Raw genomic sequence first — 18,489 nt, 5'->3', positions numbered from 1 at the left:
TGTTTCCACTCATCATGAGGTAGCCGTGCCATAGCGCTAAGGGTCTTGCCCAAGGACCCAACTGGATGATGTTAGTTTTGGAGAGTCTTCTACCAGAAGACTGGTAGAAATCCAGGAGTGTCAAGATCCTCTAGGACTTCCAGATCCAGAAAGATAAAATGGTGGTGGCCAACCAAGTGGACATAGTGATCATGGATAAGCAGCAGAGGAAAGCCATAGTGATCGATGGATCCATCCCCAATGATGTACCAAGGCCTCAAAGACCTGGAGAAGTACCAAGACCTCAAGGAAGAACTGGAGCAGGCCTGGAGGGTGAAAGCAACAGTAGTACCCATAGTGATGGGAGCACTGGGGGCCGTGTCCCCCACACTGGAGAAGTGTCTCCAACAGATACCTGGTGGAACATCAGACATCTCCGTCCAGAAGAGATCCGTCCTAGGAACAGCTAAGATACTGAAGAGGAGCCTCCAGAACCCTGGTAGAGGACCCAAGATGGAGAGATTACCCGCCACCCACCCTACCCTGGCGAGATGGGAGGGGTAGGTGAGGGAAAAGTTTTTTTTATATATATGCACACGTGAACGTATTTAATCGTTATTTTTTTACATAAAAACAGAAAAATGTGAGCGAAGCAGAGGAAATGTAGAAAAGGTTTATTACTGAAAAAGCATTCAGATTCTCTTAACGGATCAATAAGTCATCGAGTCAAAGTTACATTCGAGGGAAGCGAAGTGGATCTGTCGCTTCTGCTTCTTGGCTTTCCGTTAGCCAAGCAGGAAGTTATCCTGACAGCTTTGTGCTCAAACAGAAGCTCAAGTCAGCATTTTATGCTTCAGGAAAGTCGTATGAAAGAGGAAGGAAAGCGTGGGATGCTGATCGTCCGTCTACTAATCATGCAGGAAGCCTTCGGATCTCCAACACTAACATCAGATACTCTAACAGGGAGCTACCTAGAGACACTAACTACGCGTCATCCGTCGTAGAAAAGGTTCAATAAATAATAAATACTGATGCTGAAGACTTTTGGCCTCTGAGTTTGTGTGGTTCTGTATTTACAGACCAAGTGCAGCCGAGGTCCAGAAAGCCACGGAGGATGGTTGTGGATGGGTGAACCAGAACCATCCCTGCAGCTCTGAAAATGTACAGCTTTTCTGTCTGCTTCCAATCAAACATCTCAGTTCAGGCAACTTCAACACAAACATGTCCACAGGTTGTAGGAAACGAGGTAAGGTTGCTGCGGGCTGAAGGTCACCACCAATCATGTAAACAAATAAACCAAAAGGTTTCCCAGATGACTCCTGCAGTCGTCGGTGCCACTCAGTCCATGTTCGTTTCTGGAAACAAAGAGAAATAAGATGAAGAACGAGAAGAAAACAGGAAAACGTGTTTCTGATTAGTCCTGTAAATACAGATAACCGGAAATAATAAGAAACGGATGTTTACGAATTTAACATAAGTTTCCATCAGAAGATGCTCCACTGTGCTCAGAAAGGGATGGACATGGTCAGCAGCAGGACTCAGGTAGGCTGTGGAGGTTAAACCAGGTCATGTTGGTACTAAGGGACCCCCCCACCATTCCACCAGCAGCAGCCTGAAGCATTGATCCTGACGGCAGGATGGATCCATGTTGTCATGATGTTTCCAGCAGATTCTGATCCTACCACGTCAATGTGGAGCTGAACTGGAGACTCATCAGACCAGCAACGTTTCTCCATCTTCTATTGTCCAGTTCTGGTGAGTCTGTGTGAATTGTAGCCTCAGTTTCCTGTTCTTACTGACAGGAGGGAACCTGCTGTGGTCTTCTGCTGCTGGAGAACATCTGCTTCCAGGCTGGACGGGTCTTTAAGACTTTTATACCAAATCCTGACACCCTCACCGGTCACAGTTTGACCTCAAACACAAAACAAAGCTGTTTAACGTGGCTGTAGGAACTGTTGACCTGTGTTTACTGGACTTCCTGTTGCCTTTCTACCATCTCCAACCAGTCTGTCCATCCTCCTCTGACCTCTGACCTCTGCAGCTGGACCCTTTCTCTTCTCCAGACCTCCTCTATAAATCCTACAGTAAATCCTCAACAATCATTCCACAGTCAAAGAAAAACAAATATTTATAGTTTTCATTCATAAATCTGAAAGGACCTCATTTCATATACAGAGTCCTGGTCTGACCCCGGGACCAGGACCACAACACGGAGGTCTGACCCCGGGACCAGGACCACCACCAGAGGGGATCTTGCTGAGTTAAAAATTCCTGTCCTGAGAAAATGTTCGTCATCTTTACGTTTCATTAAACATCAAAGCAATTTTAATTCTGCGGTTTGTTTACTTGTTTGTTAGTTTTATGTTTACTTCCACGCTGCTGCTCGTGTTTCCATGCCAACGAATAGTTCGCTGTCGTCGAGCACATTTTCTCCCACCTAGCAACCAATCAAATCAACTAGATTTAATGACAGACATGAATCCCTTCTCCTTCATTCTGCTGCTGGGTTTGGACCTCAGCAGGTCGCCTTCATTGTGTCTACATGGTGCCGTGCGGATTGCATGTGGTCGGCGTGTGCTTGGCGTGTGATTGGCATGTGGTCGGCGTGTACTTGGCGTGTGGTCGGCGTGTGATTGGCGTGTGCTTGGCGTCTGATTGGCGTGTGCTCGGCATGTGGTTGGCATGTGCTCGGCATGTGGTTGGCGTGTGCTCGGCATGGGGTCGGCGTGTGCTTGGCATGTGGTCGGCGTGTCCTCGCCGTGTGCTCGGCGTGTGGTTGGTGTGTGCTTGGCGTGTGGTCGGCGTATGGTTGGTGTGTGCTTGGCATGTGCTTGGCATGTGGTTGGTGTATGCTTGGCATGTGCTTGGCATGTGGTCGGCGTGTGCTTAGCGTGTGCTTGGCATGTGGTCGGCGTGTGCTCGCCGTGTGCTCGGCGTGTGGTCGGCGTATGGTTGGTGTGTGCTTGGCGTGTGCTTGGCATGTGGTCGGCATGTGGTCGGCATGTGCTTGGCCTGTGGTCGGCGTGTGCTCGCCGTGTGCTCGGCGTGTGGTCGGCGTATGGTTGGTGTGTGCTTGGCATGTGGTCGGCATGTGCTTGGCCTGTGGTCGGCGTGTGCTTGGCGTGTGGTCGGCGTGTGCTTGGCGTGTGGTCGGCGTGTGCTCGGCGTGTGCTTGGCGTGTGGTCGGCGTGTGCTTGGCGTGTGGTCGGCGTGTGCTCGGCGTATGGTTGGTGTGTGCTTGTCGTGTGCTTGTCGTGTGCTTGGCGTGTGCTTGGCGTGTGGTCGGCGTGTGCTCGCCGTGTGCTCGGCGTGTGGTTGGCGTGTGCTTGGCATGTGGTTGGCGTGTGCTTGGCATGTGGTCGGCGTGTGCTTGGCGTGTGTTTAGCGTGTGCTTGGCGTGTGTTTAGCGTGTGCTTGGCATGTGCTCGGCGTGTGTTTAGCGTGTGCTTGGCATGTGCTTGGCATGTGGTTGGTGTATGCTTGGCGTGTGCTTGGCATGTGGTCGGCGTGTGCTTAGCGTGTGCTTGGCATGTGGTCGGTGTGTGCTTGCCGTGTGCTTAACGTGTGCTTGGCGTGTGTTTAGCGTGTGCTTGGCGTGTGTTTAGCGTGTGTTTAGCATGTGGTCGGCGTGTGTTTAGCGTGTGCTTGGCATGTGGTCGGCGTGTGCTTGGCGTGTGCTCGGCGTGTGCTTGGCATGTGGTCGGCGTGTGCTTAGCGTGTGCTTGGCATGTGGTCGGCGTGTGCTCGCCGTGTGGTCGGCGTATGGTTGGTGTGTGCTTGGCATGTGGTTGGCGTGTGCTTGGCATGTGGTCGGTGTGTGCTTGGCGTGTGTTTAGCGTGTGATTGGCATGTGGTCGGCGTGTTCTTGGCGTGTGGTCGGCGTGTGCTTGGCGTGTGCTTGGCGTGTGGTCGGCGTGTGGTCGGCGTGTGGTCGGCGTGTGCTTGGCGTGTGGTCGGCGTGTGCTTGGCGTGTGCTCGGCGTGTGCTTGGCGTGTGCTCGGCGTGTGCTCGGCGTGTGCTCGGCATGTGCTCGGCGTGTGCTTGGCATGTGGTTGGCGTGTGATTGGCATGTGGTCGGCGTGTGCTCGCGTGTGGTCGGCGTGTGCTTGGCGTGTGGTCGGCGTGTGCTTGGCGTGTGGTCGGCGTGTGCTTGGCGTGTGGTCGCCGTGTGCTTGGCATGTGCTCGGCGTGTGATTGGCATGTGCTCGGCGTGTGCTTGGCATGTGCTCGGCGTGTGCTTGGCATGTGGTCGGCGTGTGATTGGCATGTGGTCGGCTTGTGGTCGGCGTGGGCTTGGCATGTGCTCAGCGAGTGATTGGCGTGTGCTTGGCATGTGGTCGGCGTGTCTTTGGCATGTGGTCGGCGTGTGCTCGGCGTGTGCTTGGCATGTGGTCGGCGTGTGCTCGCCGTGTGCTCGGCGTATGGTTGGTGTGTGCTTGGCGTGTGCTTGGCATGTGGTTGGCGTGTGCTTGGCATGTGGTCGGCGTGTGCTTGGCATGTGGTCGGCGTGTGCTTGGCGTGTGTTTAGCGTGTGATTGGCATGTGGTCGGCGTGTTCTTGGCGTGTGGTCGGCGTGTGCTTGGCGTGTGGTCGGCGTGTGCTTGGCGTGTGGTCGGCGTGTGGTCGGCGTGTGCTTGGCGTGTGGTCGGCGTGTGCTTGGCGTGTGCTCGGCGTGTGCTTGGCGTGTGCTCGGCGTGTGCTTGGCATGTGCTCGGTGTGTGCTTGGCATGTGGTTGGCGTGTGATTGGCGTGTGGTCGGCATGTGGTCGACGTGTGCTCGCGTGTGGTCGGCGTGTGGTCGGCGTGTGCTTGGCGCGTGGTCGGCGTGTGCTTGGCGTGTGCTTGGCGTGTGGTCGGCGTGTGGTCGCCGTGTGCTTGGCATGTGCTCGGCATGTGGTTGGCGTGTGATTGGCGTGTGGTCGGCGTGTGCTTGGCGTGTGGTCGGCGTGGGCTTGGCATGTGCTCAGCGAGTGATTGGCGTGTGGTCGGCGTGTGCTTGGCGTGTGGTCGGCGTGTGCTTGGCGTGTGGTCGGCGTGTGCTTGGCGTGTGGTCGACGTGTGCTTGGAGTGTGGTCGGCGTGTGGTTGACGTGTGGTTGGCATGTGGTCGGCATGTGGTCGACGTGTGGTCGGCGTGTGGTCGGCGTGTGCTTGGCGTGTGGTCGGCGTGTGCTTGGCATGTGCTCAGCATGTGCTTGGCGTGTGCTGGTGGAGCTGTGTTGTTTGTCTACACTGCCTGATCTTCATCGGCGTGTTCCTCAGCCGTGTCCGTACCGGTCAGCGTGCCGCCGTGCTGCTGCAGCTGGCTGGTGAAGAAGCGTTCCCGCCGGGACACCTGCTCGTCCCAGGCCTCCAGGATTCGCTGCTTCTCCGCAGGCTCCAGGCTCAGCGTGTGGGGGTGGGCGTCCTCGATGTGGGCCGCGACCCCCTCCAGGCTGTGGGAGTACTGCAGCTCTCCACACACCATGCACACCAGCAGCTGATTGAGCGGGTCGTGGTCCATGAGGTAGCGCTTCCTCCACACGGCGTCCGAGACGGCGCCGTCCCCGTCCTCAGCAAACAGCAGCTCCGACTCGCCTGCAACGGCAGCAGACAGATTACTCCCCTCCTCCTCGTCAGGTTCAAGCTCCTCCTGCTGCTTTCCTCACCTTCGGCCGGTGCAGAGTAGTCCGGGTATGGGCACGGTCCTGGTCCCGAGTCCGCTGGCGGGCTGGAAGAGAGACGCTGTTATTACCCAGCATGCAGCTGAAAAGCAGAAAACAAACTCAGTTCCAACCTCATGAGATGCTCCGGCGGCTCGGAGGAGCCCGTCCAGCCTCTGGAGTCCTGCAGGGTCAGACCACAACCATAAGTCTGGCGAAGTGGAGAGAAGCGCAGCGTGTGGCGGCTGCGGTCGTACCTGGACAGGTGTCTGGCTCGCAGGCTCCTGGACCGGCAGGATGGGGGTCCAGCTGCTGCTGGAGGACCTCCTCGGGTCGCCTCCTTTGTCCTGGACCGCCTTCCTGGCTCTCTGCTCCTTCTTCTTTATCCTCCAGTACTCCCGCTTTCTCCTCAGAAAGTCCTCCTCGGACTCGCCCGGGACGGGCTTGGGGGGGACCAGCGAGCTCACTGGGGCGGGCTTGGTGCAGAACGGCACCATGCTGGGCAGACTGGGCAGCTGGACATGTGGGATTTTGATGGGACTGGAAGTGGGACTATGACCGGGGGACTCCATGGGCTGCAGGTTGATGCTGGACAGTGGGTTTTCTGGGGGCTTCAGTGTGGTGAGGGAGGGGGCTGGGTCCAGGTCCAAGCTTTGATGAGCCCACTCCAGGGAACACCGTGGAGACTCCGACATGTTCTGTAGTTGATGGACTTCCTCTCCGCCGGTGGGGGGCAGCTGGATCTGGACCGGATCAGCTGCCTGCTCAGAACCCGCTGGACCGACGAGTCCAGGCAGCGAGGAGACGGATGGCTGGGTTGGACCGGCTGGACGTCCTGCAGTCTGAACAGATACAGGAGAGTGGAGAGCTGACGTCATCATGGTGGAAGTGATGTCATAACAAACAACAACAAACAGGAAGTTAGAAAGATAAACGTTGCTGAACGACTTCGAGACTAGATTACTGTAACTCTCTATTACTGGGCTGTCCTAAATATGCCCTGAAAAGCCTTCAGCTGATCCAGAATTCTGCAGCCAGAGTTCTGACCAGAACCAGCAGGAGAGATCATATTTCTCCAGTTTTAGCCTCTCTTCATTGGCTGCCTGTTGAATCTAGAATAGAATTTAAAATCCTTCTCCTTACATATAAAGCCCTCCACAACCAGGCACCACTATATATCAAAGACCTCATAGTTCCTTATATACCAAGCAGAGTACTTCGTTCGCAGACTGCAGGCTTACTTGTGGTTCCTAGAGTCTCAAAGAGCCGAGCAGGAGGCAGAGCCTTTGGTTATCAGGCCCCTCTCTTATGGAATAAGCTCCCAGTTAGTGTTAGGGAAGCAGACACCCTCCCCACCTTTAAGACTAGGCTGAAGACTTATCTTTTTGATAAGTCCTATAGCTAGGGATGGTTAGCATCCCTTAGTTATGCTGCTATAGGTTTAGACTGCTGAGGGACATTTCCTGATACACTGAGCTTCTTTATCTTTATCTCTCTCATGTATGTCTCCTGTCTCAGCAGGTCTCCCTGGCCGGGAGTAGCAGTTCCTGTTGTCTGTTGTCTTTCTGTCCTCTTCCCCCCACACAGCAGAGGCAGATGGCTGCCTGTCCTGAGCCGGGTTCTGCCGGAGGTTTCCTTCCTGTTAAAAGGGAGTTTTTTTCCTTCCCACTGTCGCCAGTGTGCTTGCTCAGGATGGGAGATTGAGTTGGACTCAACTCAATCTGTTGGTTTCCTTATATAGGCTGTTATGAATTGGCCTTCATTATGTTTTCCCCTCTGTCTGTAAAGCGTCTTGAGATGGCATTGCCGTGATTTGACGATATATAAATAAAGTTGAATTGAATTGGTTTCAGTTAGAAAGTTTTATTTTCCCAGTTTCCCAAAAAAACGTAAATCCTGCTGCTGACAAGCCGGACGCGGCCGTCGCTCTCTGTCGTTGTTTACCTGGATGTTTACCTGTTTCTTCTGGTAAACATCCAGAAGAATGTTTACCAGGTGTGTTTACCTGGATGTTTACCTGTTTGTTTCAGTGTGTTTACCTGTTTGTTTCGGTGTGTTTACCTGGATGTTTACCTGTTTGTTTCAGTGTGTTTACCTGTTTGTTTTGGTGTGTTTACCTGGATGTTTACCTGTTTGTTTTGGTGTGTTTACCTGGATGTTTACCTGTTTGTTTTGGTGTGTTTACCTGGATGTTTACCTGTTTCTTTTGGTCTGTTTACCTGGATGTTTACCTGTTTGTTTCAGTGTGTTTACCTGGATGTTTACCTGTTTGTTTCAGTGTGTTTACCTGGATGTTTACCTGTTTGTTTCAGTGTGTTTACCTGGATGTTTACCTGTTTCTTTTGGTGTGTTTACCTGGATGTTTACCTGTTTGTTTCAGTGTGTTTACCTGGATGTTTACCTGTTTGTTTCAGTGTGTTTACCTGGATGTTTACATGTTTGTTTCGGTGTGTTTACCTGGATGTTTACATGTTTGTTTCGGTGTGTTTACCTGGATGTTTCCTCCCCCGTCTCCCGGCCTGTCCCTGTGTCGGGCCTTCAGGCGAGCTCTCTGCTGCCTCTTCATCATCTTCCAGTACTCCCTCTTCCTCTGCAGGCTGCTCAGACCTCCCTGTTCTGGGCCTGGTTTGCAGCTTCTCTCTCCGTCCTGCTGCCGTTCCTGATGATGGGGGGGGAATGGCGGGTTGGGATGCAGCCTCGGCGGCGCCGGGGAACAGCAGTCGGGCTGTCCTGCCTTTCTGGAGCAGAGCCTTTGGGTTCTGCGCGGTGAAGTGGTGCCGTCAGGTGTTTCCATGGAGACGTTCCCTCTGAAGGCGGGAGGGGTCGGGGAGGGGTGGAGGACCTCGCTGGGGGCAGGAACAGGCTTGGATGGAGCCTTCAGATGGAGGTCTGATGTGACCTGGGTGTCCGGATGCCAGCTCTTGATCTGCAGCGTCAGATCGGCGGCGAGGGGACTGACGTCGTCCTGGAAGAAGACGGGAGGCAGACCGGGTTTAACGTCTGGTTCTGGATCATCCTCCGCCGCCTCCGTTTTAACGACGGTCTGCTGACTTCTGCTCTCCGTGACGGTGCTGAGCGACTCCTCCAGCAGCTTCTTCATGGAGGCCACGGCCAGCAGCGTGGTAGCCTGGCTGTCGCCGCTCAGAGCGCCATCGGGCTCCAGCGGCGGCGGCGGAGAGCTTGGCGGTTTCACATCCGGACAGATACCCGGCTCTGCTGGAGGATTTAGGTTGGCTTCTGGCTCAAACTCCTGTTTTATCCTGTCTCCGTGTGGTGGAACCGCCACGCCGTTGCTGGGGAGAGCTTGTGTGCTTCCTGCACAGTCCGTCTCCATGGCAACAGCCTGTTTGTGAGGCTTCCTCCTCTGCAAGGCCGGCCCGGCCCTCGCCGCTCGCTGCTCACGCTTCTTCACCCTCCAGTACTCCCTCTTTTTGGCCATCTTTTCCTCCTCCGTCAGCTCCGGGTTAAGAGTCAGCGCCATCAGCGGAGAGATGGCCATCTTTTTCACACCGCTGCTCGCCGCCGCCAGTCCGCTGGAAGCAGGGTGAGGGTGGGGCCTGATAGTCAGGAGTTTGGGAGCTTTCCGGACCAGCGGGGGGAGCAGGTTGATCCTGACCAGGGGAACGCCGCTCCGTCTGGGAAGTGTCCGATGCTGCAGGCTGGGAAGGGAATTCTTGGGAAGCAGCTCTTCGACTCCGGCGGCGGTTTCCTGCTTGGGACCGTGGAGGACGTTGACGGTCAGTGTCCCGTCCTCCTTGATGAACCCTCCGATGGCGTCGGCGGCGAGGGGAAGGCCACTTCCTGCGGACTGGGTCAGAGCTCTGGCCCGCCTCATCTCCTCCAGGATCTGCTGGTAGCGCTTGACCCTCCTCATTAGGGAGTCCTTCTCCTTCAGCCAAGCCTTCGTCTCCATGGACAGCTTCGCTCGCTGCTCACGCTTCTTCACCCTCCAGTACTCTCGCCGTTTGGCGATGATCTGCTCCGGGGAGTCGCTGGGGAGGATTCTGGGTAAAGCTCTGGGAGCGAACAGCGAGGCCATGGAGGGAGTTTTGCACCTGAAGCTCCTCGGGGTGTCGATGAGTCTCTGCCGCGGCGTCCGGCAGCGAGCGATGCCGCGGGTGGCGTTCCAGTGGTGAGGATAACCCAAAGCTCTTCTCTGATTTGCTGCTGCTTTCTGTACAGAAGCATCCAGCATGGCGGACGTCTGCGTCAGCCTGTGTTGCGGCAGGTCAGCCGCTCCGCCTCGCGCTGGAAACGGCAGGCTAACCCGGATGGGACCGGGTTTCCGGGCCGCTCCTCTGACCAGCGCTGCTGGAAGCAGACCCGGTCCGAGTGCGGCCCCACCCTGCGTCCGCTCTCTGGCCACCTGAGCCGCCAGCTTCGCTCTCTGCTCCCGCTTCTTGATCCTCCAGTGCTCCCGCCGCTTGGCGGCGCGCTCCTCCTCGGACTCCAGGAGGACCGGCGGAGCTCCGAACCCGGCAGAACTCGCCGTGGCGTCTGAGGCGGTTCCCCCGAACGGCGCTGCGTCTGGCGTTGTGGCCTCCGTTTTAACAGAAACATGGCCGCACTGAGACGCCAAAGCTGTGGCGACGAGCTTGGGCTGGACCGGCGCAGCAGACTGGGATACTGGGGCTGAACTGGAGCTGCTGGTTCTGATGGCAGGAGGCTCTGAGGAACTGGTGTCCATCTGGGTTCCGTTGGATGTGGGTTCTTCGGAAAGCTCCGTCTGAAGCCGCTCCTCTTCCTCCCGTCGGTCCCCAGCTGACAGTCCGATCTGCGGTCCCGGACCACTCCCAACAGTTTGGACGGGAACATGAAGGAGTGGGAGCGTTGCCCCCCCGTAGTCCCGTTCTGGCCTTCCTCTGTGCTCCGACAGACGGGCCCGCTGCTCACGCTTCTTGTTCCTCCAGTATTCTCTCTTCTGCGCCAGCGTGGCGTCGTCGTACTCCGCGGCGGGCCGGTAGCGATGAGGCGCCGAGCTCGCTCTCCCTTTTACAGCCGGCATGCTAACACCAGACCCATCGGGTCTCAGCCAACAGAGACGCTCTTTCCTTGTCCTGACAGGCCGATCCAGACCGTCGGCTCATCGACGTCCTGATGCAGCAGAGCAGAAGTCGGGTTCTGTGTCGTCACATCGAGTCCTAAAAAACGCCAAACAAAACATGAAATACATCAGCGACTCAGGTCAGAATCTGCACCTTTCTGGTCAAATCCGTTTTACGATCTGAACCCAGAAACGTTGCCGGAGCAACCAGAAACGCATTGGGTCACATTCCATTCTAGATTGCGCCATCTGATGGCAGCAGAATGTACTAACTCTGACTTGCTATCTTGATTTTTTTTTTTTTTTTTTTTTTTTTTAAGTACAAACTCGTCTCATATAGATATTAACTTAAATTAGGTGTTTTTTTTCTGAGGATTTCATGCCGGTTCGGAGGGTGTGTTGCAAGTAAGATTTTTCTGCATATTTTTGGCTCTCTCAAGGTTTGTTATGATGAGTCTCCATGGCAACGAAAGACTTGTTTACAATTGGGATCAACTGATTAACCTCTCCCAAATGAGGATTATCAGCGAAACAACACATCAAATCCCGATGGAGTTGAAAAGAAAGAGAAGAGGATGCAGAGCGGGAGTGAGACAGAGGAGAAAGCGATGGAGATTTAAACCATTTCTCCCGACTGTTTTAATGGGTAATGTGAGATCGCTAGCTAACAAAACGGACGAGCTTGAGATGCTAACAAGGTCTCAGAAAGAATACAGAGAGTGCAGTATTATGTGCTTCACCGAGACATGGCTGCATGAACACATCCGTGACTGTAATGTGTCTTTACCGGGCTTTAAAACGGTCCGTGCAGACCGCAGTAGACAACACAGCGGAAAGCTAAAGGGTGGTGGAATTGCAGTGCTGGTTAACCAGCGTTGGTGTCATCCTGGACATGTTACTGTCAAGGAGAAGATATGCACAAGGGACATGGAACTGTTAGCTGTGAGCTTCAGTCCATATTATTTACCCAGAGAGTTTACCTGTGTTATTCTGGTAGCGGTTTATATAATACCTGGTACCGCACCAGACACAGCCTGTGACGTCATCAGCTCCGTCGTTGCTCGGCTACAAACACAGCATCCAAACTCATTCATGGCGATCTCCGGAGACTTCAACAACGTCTCCCTCTCTGCAACTCTACCAACATTCCAGCAGTTTGTCAGCTGCTCCACCAGAGAAAATAAGATGTTGGACTTATTTTATGCAAATATGAATAATGGATACAGTTGTTCTGCCCTGCCTCCTTTAGGAAGATCTGACCATAATCTGGTTCTTCTCACCTCCACCTACAAGCCCATCGTTCAGTAGCAACCAGTCATCACAAAGACTATCAAAATCTGGTCTGCTGAAGCTGAAGATGCTCTTAGAGGAGGCTTTGAGGCTACAGACTGGAACGTCCTCTGTGAACCTCATGGAGACGACATCAACGCCATGACTGAGTGTGTGACAGATTACATAAACTTCTGTGTGGACAGCATCGTCCCAACAAGAACAGTGAGGTGCTTCCCCAATAACAAACCCTGGATCACCAGTGACCTGAAAAAGCTGCTGAACATCAAAAAGAAAGCCTTCAGGGATGGAGACAGGGAGTTATTGAGGGCAACACAAAAACAACTTAAAACACAAACTAAGAAGTGCAAGGAGGACTACAGGAAGAAGTTAGAAAGTCAGCTCCAGCAGAATAACCTGAGGGATGTGTGGTCTGGAATGAAGAAGATCACCGGCTTCAAGTTAAAGGGGGACCAGCCTGATGGAGGTCTGGACGGAGCTAATGAGCTGAACATATTCTTCAACAGGTTCAGTTCACCCCCTACCTCCAGCCCAACAGACCACACACCCTCCATAAGTCCACTGCTTTCCTGTCACGCCTCCAATCTGTCACCCTGCAGCTCAGTCATGGACCAGAACACAGCTTCATCTCCCTCCACATCAGGACATCCTGAGACCTCCACCTTGTTTGTCTCCTGCAATCAGGTTAAGAAGCAACTTGAGAAACTGAACCAGAACAAAGCTGCAGGTCCAGATGGTGTCAGTCCCAGAGTTCTCAAGACCTGCTCAGAACAACTATGTCCGATTCTCCAGCACCTTTTCAACACCAGTCTGAGACAAAATAGAGTCCCAGTGCTGTGGAAAACCTCCTGCCTTGTTCCAGTGCCTAAAAAAACACAACCAGCTGAACCAAGTGACTACAGACCAGTTGCCCTGACATCTCACATCATGAAAGTCCTGGAGAGACTCTTACTGGCTCACCTCAACAAGCAAGTAAACACCTTTCAGGACCCATTCCAGTTTGCATATCGTAATGGACTTGGGGTTGAAGATGCCATCATATACCTGCTCCAGAGAGCACACTCTCATCTGGACCATTCAGGCAGCACTCTGAGGGTCATGTTCTTTCATTTCTCAGTGCTTTTAATACCATTCAGCCTGCTTTGTTATGTGAGAAGCTCCATGAATTCCAGTTGGATACCTCCACAACCACCTGGATCTATGACTACCTCACAAACAGACCCCAGTTTGTGAGACTGAAAGGTTGTGTGTCTGAGATGGAGGTCAGCAGCACTGGTGCACCACAAGGAACTGTACTCTGGCCATTCCTCTTCACTCTGTACACCTCAGACTTCCAGTACAACTCTGAGTCCTGTCATCTGCAGAAATACTCTGATGACTCTGCAGTTGTGGGGTGTATCAGGGATGGACAAGAAGCAGAGTACAGAGAACTGGTCAGTCAGCTTGTTAAATGGTGCAGTGACAATCATCTCATATTAAATAGCAGCAAAACAAAAGAGATGATTGTTGACTTCAGGAGGAAGAAGAATAAACAAAGCACTGTTTCCATCCTGGGAGAGGAGGTGGAGGAGGAATACAAGTATCTTGGAGTTCAGCTGGACAACAAACTGGACTGGAAATGCAACACTGACTACATCTACAAGAAAGGTCAGAGCAGACTGTACTTCTTAAGGAAGCTGAGATGGTTTAACGTCTGCACCAAGATGTTGCATATCTTCTAGAAGTCTGTTGTGGAGAGTGCAGTCAGCTTTGCAGCATCTGCTGGGGTAGTAGCATCAGAACCAGAGACTTGAAGAGAATCAACAAACTGATCCAGAAAGCTGCTTCTGTGCTTGGAGTAACTCTGGAGCCGCTGGAGCTGATTGTCCAAAGAAGAATGCTGCACAAGCTGACGAAGATGATGGAGGGTTCTTCACACCCTCTCCACAACACAGTGATGAAACAACAAAGTGTGTTCAGTGAGAGGCTTCTTCAGGTGCAATGTAAGACTGTAAGATACAGAAGATCATTCCTGCCAGCAGCCATCAGCCTCCGGAACAAGACCTCCTCTAGTTATTATTATTATATACTACAATATTGGATTTCCCTTTGGGGATTAATAAAGTATTTTTCACTTCATTCACACAGAACACAAAGCGCCGGGTCGCACGATGGAACAGAGACATTTTATCCTCTGATGCAGTGACACGTCTGGAGGGGGATTTACTGGTTTAACTGGGAACAGGTTGATAACATAACTGGTTTAACTGGGAACAGGTCGGTAACGTGACTGGTTTAACTGGGAACAGGTCGGTAACGTGACTGGTTTAACTGGGAACAGGTCGGTAACGTGACTGGTTTAACTGGGAACAGGTCGGTAACGTGACTGGTTTAACTGGGAACTGGTCGGTAACATGACTGGTTTAACTGGGAACCGGTCGGTAACATGATTGGTTTAACTGGGAACATGTCAGTAACGTGACTGGTTTAACTGGGAACATGTCGGTAACGTGACTGGTTTAACTGGGAACATGTCGGTAACGTGACTGGTTTAACTGGGAACAGGTCTGTAAAGTGACTGGTTTAACTAGGAACCGGTCGGTAACGTGACTGGTTTAACTGGGAACAGGCCGGTAACATGATTGGTTTAACTGGGAACAGGTCGGTAACATGACTGGTGTAACTGCGAACAGGTCGGTAACATAACTGGTGTAACTGCGAACAGGTCGGTAACGTGACTGGTTTAACTGGGAACAGGTCGGTAACGTGACTGGTTTAACTGGGAACAGGTCGGTAACGTGACTGGTTTAACTGGGAACAGGTCGGTAACGTGACTGGTCTAACTGGGAACAGGTCGGTAACGTGACTGGTCTAACTGGGAACAGGTCGGTAACATAACTGGTGTAACTGGGAACAGGTCGGTAACATGACTGGTGTAACTGGGAACAGGTCGGTAACATAACTGGTGTAACTGGGAACAGGTCGGTAACATAACTGGTGTAACTGCGAACAGGTCGGTAACATGACTGGTGTAACTGGGAACAGGTCGGTAACATGACTGGGTATAAAAGGAGCATTTCAGAGTCTCAGACTGAAAGATGGACAGAGCTTCACCAGTCTGAGACAAACTGGTCTAATAGTTGTGGGGCCATTTTAGAAAAACATTCCAGACTGAAGATCCTCCATCTGCAGTGTAGAAGATCAGAATCAGACGGAATCTCTGTATGCTGGGACAAGGCTGGATGCTGGTGATCTTCTGCATTATAACATGATTCTCTACTGAAAACCAGTGCATGGACTCAGGAAGCTTCCAGAAACCAGTGTGAACCCAGTTCAGGCTGAAACCCACACATGCAGGTTAAAGCTCCATCATGTGTGAAGAGGATCCAGAAACACGCCGTCTTCTCTGGACCAAAGCTCATTTAAAATGTTCTGAGTGGAAACCTGGATGAAGATGTGGAATAGTTTGTGGACAGCATGGACGGCGTGTCCTGCAGACTAAAGAGGAGAGGGAGCATCCAGCTTGTTATCAGCCTGCATCTCTGATGGGATGGGGTTGCATTAGTGCCGATGGCGTGAACACAGACGTATTGCTGCACCAGATTCACAATCAGCTCATATTTTCCATCAAACGATAAAATGTCTCAGTTTAACCATCTGATATGTTGTTTCTGTGTTTGACCTGATAATATCTGGAAATAATCCAGTTATTACAATAATTATCTTCATCTTGTTGCATCACTTCCACCAGCAGGAACAGCCTCAAAGCCAAATATGCAGATTTTACCTCCTGAGAGACAAAAAAGAAATCTGAACATTATAAAGTTATTTCTAATGTGTTGTTGCCTCTTTCCTTCATGCAATGTCACAAAATCTTCCATATTTACTGACTGATGTCAGGCAGCAGGTCCGCTTCTGACCTGGCGCCTGCCTGCCTGTTAAACACGTTTAGTCAAACAAGTCCAGCTGCATCACACACATACGCTCGCTTTTCGCTGCTCTGCTTTTAATGACAAACAAAAAATGTAATTTAGCACTAAAGGAAATCAGATCATCTCTTTGTTGGTTTATTACCCCTGATATGGAGTCGTGTTTGTAAGGAGATCTGTGGGATGAACATCTGAGGATGTTGGTGTTGAACAGAGAGGGAATAGAAGAAAGACGATCCAGTGGATCCAGCTGAGCGGATCCAGCTTAGTGGATCCAGTGGATCCATCTGGCTGTAAAAACCCAATCAGGATTCACCAAAGCTGTTGGTGGAAACAGGGTCTGACACAAAACACAGAAGGCAACTGAAGGACTAAAGTAATAACAGACAACCAGTAAAGATGTGAAAACAAAGTAGACAATCATATGGAGCACCTACAAGAAGGTAAACTGGTCCAATGGACTGGTCTGCTTGCAGTCCATCTGGGGCTTCTGTTGTTAACAGAAATACCAGTCAAACCACATGGCTAACTGGTGACAGATGCTGGTTGAAGACTGGGACGGTGGAAGCATGCGGCTGTTTACAGACCTTCCACATGTTGGTTCAACGAAAACATTGTTAAAGTCTCCACATATCTTCAGACATCCAGTCCAGGAGGATCTCCCCAGGAATAAACAGCAGAATCATCTTATCATGGACATTAGCAGCATCCTTCACCCTGCTGCTCATCCCACAGAAGCATTTTCCTTCCAAATGAGACTCCATTTAAAGCATCGTTACAACAGAGGAATAATCCCCCAAACAGGCATTTTGTGCTAAGTTTAGCCACACTTCACCCGCAGGGGTCAATGCAGAGCAGAGACTGATAAACAGTTTCTAGGAGGCAGAAATACCGCGATTTTCTTGAGAGAAAAAAGCCCGTTTCACCCGGATGGAAAAATCCAGCTAATTTCCATCCTGTCGGAGGTTTTACCGTAAGAATCCGCTGCTGGAGTGAAAATGTGTCAGCTGCTGGGAGCAGTGTGTCTGTCCCTTTAAACCTTTCTATCACTATTTATATCCGGCAAACCTTTTCTCTGTTTTATTCTTTATTTTATCCTCTTCCCTCCGTCACGCGGCCAGGCTGGTTAGCGGGGCTGCGGTGCAGGAAATGCGGGGAAAGCCGGAGGAAAGGAGGCCGCGGCGGGGCTCAGCCGCCGCCTGAACGCCTGTCTCCCTCCGCGGCACAATGGACAGGATCTTCCGGCTCTTGTCCTCGCGGACAGCCGCCTGAAAAGCGGCGCATTTCCGCCCTGAGGTCGCGAGCTGGAAGCTACGGAAGAGAAACATGCACACCGGTACCTTTCCGTCTCACCCAACTTTCCGGGACAGTTTGGCGGAGGGTTGCAGGGCTGGAAGCGGCCCGGACTCTGCAGACTTTCCGACACCAGCAGAGCTCAGGCTGCCTTGACAACGCCGGAAAGTACCAGGATGTTGGACCTGGACGCCCATGTGCGACGCCCCCCCTCGTTTTATTTTTAGATTATTTATGTTTTTGCATTTAAACCCGTTAATCTGAGTTAAATGTGTAAATCTCGGCTCATTTCTAATGTTTTTACAGAAACGTGAATAAACAGCTGGATAAATATCCCTGTATGTTGAAGTTGTGCTCAGTTTCATTTAGTTTAACTTTTATTAAAGCAGATGGTCTGAAACACGCAGTTTCTGATTTATTTATTTTTTACAGAGAAAACAACATTTAGTTTGGGTTACAGAAGGATCTTATATAAGGTAGAGTTCATCTAAAAGCAGGGTACATTTAAAAAGAAATAAATAAAAAAGCTGCTTTATCCAGACCAGGATCCGGATCCAGGTGGGCTGATTTACCTGCTGCTCCAGGCTGGAGGAGCTGAGTAAGAAAATGACCTTTAGACAAGCTCTGAGGAACACTTACAGTAATATCCTGAACATTTGAAGATGGAGTCCGATCAAAATGATGGGTGTAAATCACCAGTTTGGTGATTTTACATCGATTCATGATATTCTATCGATTCTGCATGATGTTTGTCAGCTAAACTTATTCCAGGATATAACTTTAATTCAGTGCAGGATCCAGAGGTTTATGTGGAACTATTAATTACTTCTGTTGTCAAATTACACTAAATAAAACATAAAAAATATCAGTTTATTCCTGAGCTCAAAGCCACAGATTTCATTACGGGGCCAAAAACACATGAAGCAGCCATGGTGAATGTACAGATAACATCTGGGCCTCAGTCACCCAAAGCTCCATTTCAGCACATTGTCTCCAAACCTTTCCTCCCTGTGACTCTGGGATGAATCCCAACACATCCCAGGAGGTCATTAGAAAAAAAAGCACCTGGATCTTCAACATGTTGGGCTTTTCAGGAAGATGCGCGTCCCTCCAGGGTTTTAATCAGCATGATGCATGTTCCATGTCTGCTGTAGCATGAGATCCCACACATGCCAACACGTGACGTCAGGCTAATGACATCATTCCCATGTGTTGCTAAACCACAGACAGGCTCCATCATCAACCTGACATTTTGTCATGATAAAGAGGGCAGATTGACACCTTCTGGTGTTTAATCACATGAAAATGAGACATTGGAACTAAATGGAACATTT

At 51.5% G+C, this 18,489-nt stretch overlaps 1 protein-coding gene across 1 annotated transcript; it reads right to left on the bottom strand.

Annotated features, from left to right (window-relative positions):
• Positions 1-691: 691 nt before the first annotated feature.
• LOC306769455 (uncharacterized protein) lies at positions 692-17,403 on the bottom strand. Its single transcript, XM_079258064.1, has 7 exons — positions 17,203-17,403; positions 8,112-10,761; positions 5,878-6,462; positions 5,755-5,804; positions 5,627-5,688; positions 5,253-5,555; positions 692-1,334 (listed from the first exon to the last, which is right to left on the bottom strand). Exons 2-7 carry the CDS (start codon positions 10,623-10,625, stop codon positions 1,318-1,320), a joined length of 3,531 nt encoding a protein of 1,176 aa, XP_079114190.1. The 5' UTR covers positions 10,626-10,761; positions 17,203-17,403; the 3' UTR covers positions 692-1,317.
• Between the last annotated feature and the right edge of the window lie 1,086 nt (positions 17,404-18,489).

The sequence above is a fragment of the Telmatherina bonti genome (genome assembly GCF_933228915.1).
Source record: "Telmatherina bonti genome assembly, chromosome: 18".
Lineage (NCBI taxonomy): Eukaryota > Metazoa > Chordata > Actinopteri > Atheriniformes > Telmatherinidae > Telmatherina > Telmatherina bonti.
This window is presented reverse-complemented; position numbering and strand designations above follow the sequence as displayed.

What these genes read in the sequence shown, in the direction of transcription:
- LOC306769455 (XM_079258064.1), bottom strand. Translation starts at nt 10,625, where the DNA reads ATGCCGGCTGTAAAAGGGAGAGCGAGCTCGGCGCCTCATCGCTACCGG. An exon ending in CGAGCCAGACACCTGTCCAG is followed by an intron (nt 5,805 to 5,877) that starts GTACGACCGCAG and finishes CTGACCCTGCAG; the next exon opens with GACTCCAGAGGCTGGACGGG. An exon ending in CCGCCGGAGCATCTCATGAG is followed by an intron (nt 5,689 to 5,754) that starts GTTGGAACTGAG and finishes TCTCTCTTCCAG; the next exon opens with CCCGCCAGCGGACTCGGGAC.